Source organism: Phaseolus vulgaris, chromosome 2, assembly GCF_051622355.1.
Source record: "Phaseolus vulgaris cultivar YP4 chromosome 2, ASM5162235v1, whole genome shotgun sequence".
In the NCBI taxonomy this organism is placed as follows: Eukaryota; Viridiplantae; Streptophyta; class Magnoliopsida; order Fabales; family Fabaceae; genus Phaseolus; species Phaseolus vulgaris.
This window is the reverse complement of record NC_143499.1, coordinates 8,621,050-8,626,704: the sequence shown is the minus strand read 5'-3', so window position 1 is coordinate 8,626,704 and position 5,655 is coordinate 8,621,050. Positions and strand designations below refer to the sequence as shown.

The window sequence follows — 5,655 nt, the reverse complement described above, 5'->3', positions numbered from 1 at the left end:
GGGTGTATGCGCACTAATGACACATGAAAAAATAGTTTAATAAATAAATGCAGAAAATTCGCCTTCCAAATTAAAGTTTCCTACAGTAAAACAATATAACTGAAAATAACGTACCTCGAACGAAAATCTCTACTATCTGTATAAAACACAAGTAGTAAGCAACACTTTGTTCCTTTCGTGTGTTACATTGTCTAAACCAAAGAACCATAATAATGAATGATTTTATATTCTCCGTTTTTATATTTGTTTTGAAATTAAGATAAAACATTTTCTAAAACTACTCTGGCATGGTACAACACATTCTTTATGGATGGATGGGTGCCATCCCAACTGCTATTTGGTGTAGATAACAACCCTTGGTCGCACACTATCTCTTTTTATGCTTATTTTTATTATATTACTTTTACTTTAAGGGACAACCAAGTGAAGCCACCCTCCTATGAAATGCCTCCATTGTATATTGCTTTATCTTCCTTTGTACTCTTGCTGGTTTTGGTGGGAGCATTTTCAATTGTTTTGAAATGGAGGAAGAGTAGGAGACCATCGAGTGCTGTTGGCCCTGCATTCACATCATCTCTGAACAAGAGATCAGGTATACTTTTGAAAATATTTGTCACATTTAAAAATAGTTTTATGATGTTTAAATTGGCAGAATCTTTTGTTTGGTTATTAGTAATTTATTGTTTACACAACTACGCCTTTTGCCTGCATAGTTTTTCTCTGGTTGATTGTGGCTGCTTTTGTAGTTTTTTTTTCTTACTTTCTATGCTACTCTTGTAATGTGAACTGTCACTTCTCATTTGTGTTACATTTGTACTACACACCAATTAGGTTGTTTTATGCGTTAATTTCTGTATGCGTTTTAAACTTTAATATGAAAATTGGACAGCTGTAAATTAGACTTGTTATACCAAATTCATCCTATTATTGTCGTGTACAGAATCAACACTATTAATGAGATGTTCTCTGCCCTTGGTGGTTGCTGGTTTATATACATATCTGCTGCGCAAATATAGTAGCAAAGCAATGAAACATTTATGTTTGCAAATTCCTTTTTCTCTAGTTATTAAATTTGTATTTATGAGGTGCAAGTGGTATTTACTTGTCCTTGTGTAATACGTAGTAATTTTATTATTTTCTTAGCTATATTTATTCTGTTAGTTATATTATATCATAAATTTAAACATAAATGGGTTGATGCATGCACTGCAGGCTTAGGGTCTAGGTTGTCAAGCAGTATTACAAGCTCAACATCAGTGTCACTTATGTCCACAATGGCTACTTCCATTCTCTCTGTTAAAACATTTTCACTTTCTGAGCTTGAGAAAGCAACAGATAAGTTTAATTCAAAGAGAGTACTGGGCGAAGGAGAGGATTTGGACGTGTTTATAGTGGAACATTGGAAGAAGGGGCTGAAGTTGCAGTTAAGCTGCTAACAAGAGATAATCAGAATGGAGATCGAGAATTTATTGCAGAGGTTGAGATGCTAAGCCGTTTGCATCACCGAAATCTAGTGAAACTGATTGGTATATGCATTGAGGGGCGCAGGCGTTGCTTGGTGTATGAGCTTGTTCGCAATGGCAGTGTCGAGTCACATCTGCATGGTAGCATTTTCATCAGCTCATCAGCCCATGTACTAGTGTTGTGTTATCTGTTAAATAATTTAAATGCTTGTTAATGATCTTATAGGTGATGACAAGATAAAGGGGATGCTAGATTGGGAAGCACGGATGAAAATTGCCCTAGGAGCTGCAAGAGGATTGGCCTATCTTCACGAGGATTCCAATTCCCGTGTAATTCATCGAGACTTAAAGCTAGTAACGTGTTACTAGAAGATGACTTTACTCCCAAATTTTCTGATTTTGGATTGGCAAGAGAAGCAACTGAAGGAAGTAATCATATTTCAACACGAGTGATGGGAACTTTAGGACTTATCTCAAGGCTATCGAAGGCAGGGGTGTCCTCTCACGTAAGAGATGGTATGTGCCCAGAACCTTTATCGGAAGGGGACGTTATTAATTGCAATTTACGTTTCTGTGAGCCTAGTATTTCAGTTGAACCATCAAAATTATGGGAGATTGGATTGCAAGCCGGGGTAAGATGTCAGGGGGATGAGGAGGAGGTGGTTAAAGAATATCACTGTTTGGAAGAGAGGGATTCAGAGTTTTTGAAGAAATACGAGGAGGGTAAAAAGGATGGTTATCTATGTTGATAGTAAACCTGAATGTTAGAGGGTTAGGAGGAAGTACTAAAGCTAGGTACTTGAATCACATTATTTCTAGCGAGGGAGCAGATTTTGTTTGTTTACAAGAAACAAAATTGAGTGCCATTTCGGATGCAAGATGCTTTGCATTGTGGGGGAACAACAATGTGGGGTGGTTACATTATGGAGGAGACAATGGTAGTGGAAGTTTGTCGTCTTTGTGGCATAAAGAAGCATTCTGTTATGATACACATATCATGGGGAAGGGGTTCATTGCTGTTTTTGGACAACATAATAAATCAAATTGCAGATGCGTGGTGGTAAATGTCTACGCTGCATGTTCTCTAAGAGACAAGATCTCTTTGTGGGGGGAGTTGACAGATATGAAAAAGGCATCTCAAGATATGGTTTGGTGCTTTTGTGGCGACTTCAATGCTGTTAGAAAGAGTTGTGAAAGGAAAGGTGTTAGCATGAGGGATAATCAGTCAGCTGAGATGAGAGGCTTCAATACCTTCATCGATACCAATCTTTTGATTGAAATACCTTTGGTTGGTAAGCACTTTACGTGGTTTAACTCAAATGGGAAGGCAAAGAGTAGGTTAGACAGAGTACTAGTTACCGAGGAATGGATGCAAATCTGGCCTACGTGCAAGCAGTATGTGCAGAGGAGGGATGTATCAGACCATTGTGCTTTAGTGGTGAAATCCACGGTCAAGGATTGGGGCCCAAAACCTTTCAGAAGCATTGATGCATGGATTATGGAGAGGGGCTTCACTGATCTGGTGAAGGACAAGTGGAGTTCGTATTCAGCACAGGGGAATGCTCTTACAGTGATCAAGGAGAAGCTGAAGCGGTTAAAGGGTGACTTGAAGGTTTGGAATAGGGATGTGTTTGGTAATATGGAGACCTCAAAGAAGTCAATTTTGCAGGAATTAGAGGCATTGGATTGCCAAGATTGCAGTGGCGCCTTATCGGAAACTCAGAGATTGCAAAGGATTGGTCTGGTGAGTAGACGGAAGGAAACTGATAAAAAGTTGGAATCCCTCTTATGCCAAAAAGCCAGAGCTAGTTGGTTTAAGAATGGTGATTCGTGTTCTAAATTCTATCACTCATCTTTGAGATGGAGGCGCCTCAAAAATGAAGTTAAAGGTGTAGAGGTGGGGGGTCAATGGTGTGAGGAACCTTGCACAGTTCGTGCTGAGGCAAAAAAGCTATTTGAAAATAGATTTAAAGCTAGCAGAGACTTTGGTGTAAGACTGGATGCGGTAGAGTTTAAATCTTTATCCCAGGAAGACAATCTAAGTTTGGTAGCAAAGTTCACTGAGAAAGAAATAAGGGATGCAGTGTGGCAGTGTGAAGGTTCAAAGAGTCCTGGACTTGATGGCTTCAACTTCAACTTCATCAAGAATAGTTGGGAGGTACTAAAAGTAGAGATTGTGGCAGCAATGGCTAATTTTCATGCCACATGATATATACCCAAGGGGTGTAATGCTTCTTTCATAGCCTTGGTCCCTAAAGTTAGGGACCCTATAATGCTTGAGCAGTATCGTCCTATATCATTAGTAGGGGCTATGTACAAAATTATCTCTAAGGTTCTAGTTGGAAGAATCAAGCAGGTCTTGTCCTCTATTACTGATGAGAGCCAATCGGCGTTTATAAAGGACAGAGGGATTCTTGACAGCGTGCTTATGGCCAATGAAGTGGTCGAGGATCTCAGGAGGGGTGGGAGGAGCGGGTTGTGTTTGAAGGTGGATTTTGAGAAGGCTTATGATTCAGTTAGTTGGGCTTTCCTCTATGATATGCTCCATAGAATGGGGTTTCACAGTAAGTGGATTAGTTGGATCAGAGGCGGTATGGAAAGTGCCACAATCTCAGTTCTTGTTAATGGGAGTCCTACGGAGGAATTTAAACCTTCCAGAGGCAGGGTGATCCTCTAGCCCCTTTTCTCTTTGTAGTGGTAGCAGAAGGTTTGGCAGGCTTAGTAAGGCAAGCTTGTAAGGCTAACTTACTCTCCGGGCTTAAGATTGGTAGAAAGGAAGTTGAATTATGCATTCTCCAGTTTGCAGATGACACTGTGTTCTTCTGTGAGGACTCCTACACCAATGTGATGACCCTGAAGTCCATCCTTAGGGGGTTTGAGTTGGCTTCAGGGTTGAAGATTAATTTCCACAAGTTAAAATTAGCAGGTATCAATGTTCAGAGTTATAATCTCGCTTGTTACACGAAGACTCTGAATTGTACGCAGATGGGTTTGCCGTTTAATTATCTGGGACTTGAAGTGGGAGGAAACCCAAGGAAGAAAAAATTCTGGGAGCCGGTGCTAAACAAATTAAAAGCAAGGCTAAATGTATGGAAAGGGAGATTTTTATCTATGGCAGGAAGAATATGCTTAATTAAATCGGTCCTTACCTCTACCCCGCTTTATTACCTATCCTTGTTCAGAGCACCGGTTGCGGTCTGCAAAAGCATCACCAGAATACAAAGGAGGTTCCTTTGGGGTTGGGGGAAGGAAAAGGAGTCAATCTCGTGGGTTAGTTGGAAAGTGCTGTGTAAACCAAGAGAGGAGGGTGGTCTGGGGTTGAGAGACATCCGGATGTTTAATTCTGCGCTACTGGCTAAATGGAGATGGCGTCTTATAGTGGAAGAGCAAGGGAGATGGAAGGATTTGCTGGTATCAAAGTATGGCTTGAGTTCAGAAGCCTATCATTTACCAGTGAAACTTCAATCATGGTGGTGGAGAGACTTACTCAAAGTCTGTGGGGAGGGTGGAGGAGACCATGGTTGTCAAACTCGCGAGTCAACTCGTTGACTCGTCCGAGTTCACGTTTCCACTTTGCCTTACCGAGTTAACTCGGTAGCAGACTCGGTTTTGAGGTAAACTCGGTGGACTCGGTGTGGAATCGGTAGACTCGGTGTGGACTCGCGACTCTGGTCCGAGTTGGCGAGTCCAGCTGGGTTTTTTTTTAAAAAACAAAACTGTGTCGTTTTGAATGGGGGCCTGAATGAAATAAAAAAACTTAGGTTTTTGCATTTCGTTTTGTGTTTCCGTTCTGTTCTGTGGAGTGTAGCATAGCAGCGATCGATTGAGTTGTGAGTTGTAGTGGTGGTGGTGGTCGCGTCGCAAGTTGCAGTGGTGGTGGTCGCGAGTTGCTGCAGGTTGCTGTAGGTGGTGCGGTGGTCGCGTCGGGAGTTGCTGCAGGTGGTGGTGTCGCGTTGCTGCAAGTGGGGCGTCGCGGTGGTGCGTTGCGGAGGTCGCATCGGGAGTTGCTGCAGGTGGTGGTGTCGCGTTGCTGCAGGTGGGGCGTCGCGGTGGTGCGTTGCGGAGGTCGCGTCGGAGTGTTCGCGACTCGTGGGTTGTTGCAGGTGGGGCGTCGCGGTGGTGCGTTGCGGTGGTGCGTTGCTGCTCATCATATAAGGTTAGAGTTTGGTGGTGTGAAATTAGGGTAGGAAAG

General features: G+C 42.1%; 1 protein-coding gene across 1 annotated transcript; it reads left to right on the top strand.

The window, feature by feature from the left end:
- Window positions 1-2,205: 2,205 nt before the first annotated feature.
- On the top strand, window positions 2,206-3,672 carry LOC137808996 (uncharacterized). The gene has a single exon (XM_068610139.1). It carries the CDS (start codon window positions 2,206-2,208, stop codon window positions 3,670-3,672), a length of 1,467 nt encoding a protein of 488 aa, XP_068466240.1.
- Window positions 3,673-5,655: the final 1,983 nt, after the last annotated feature.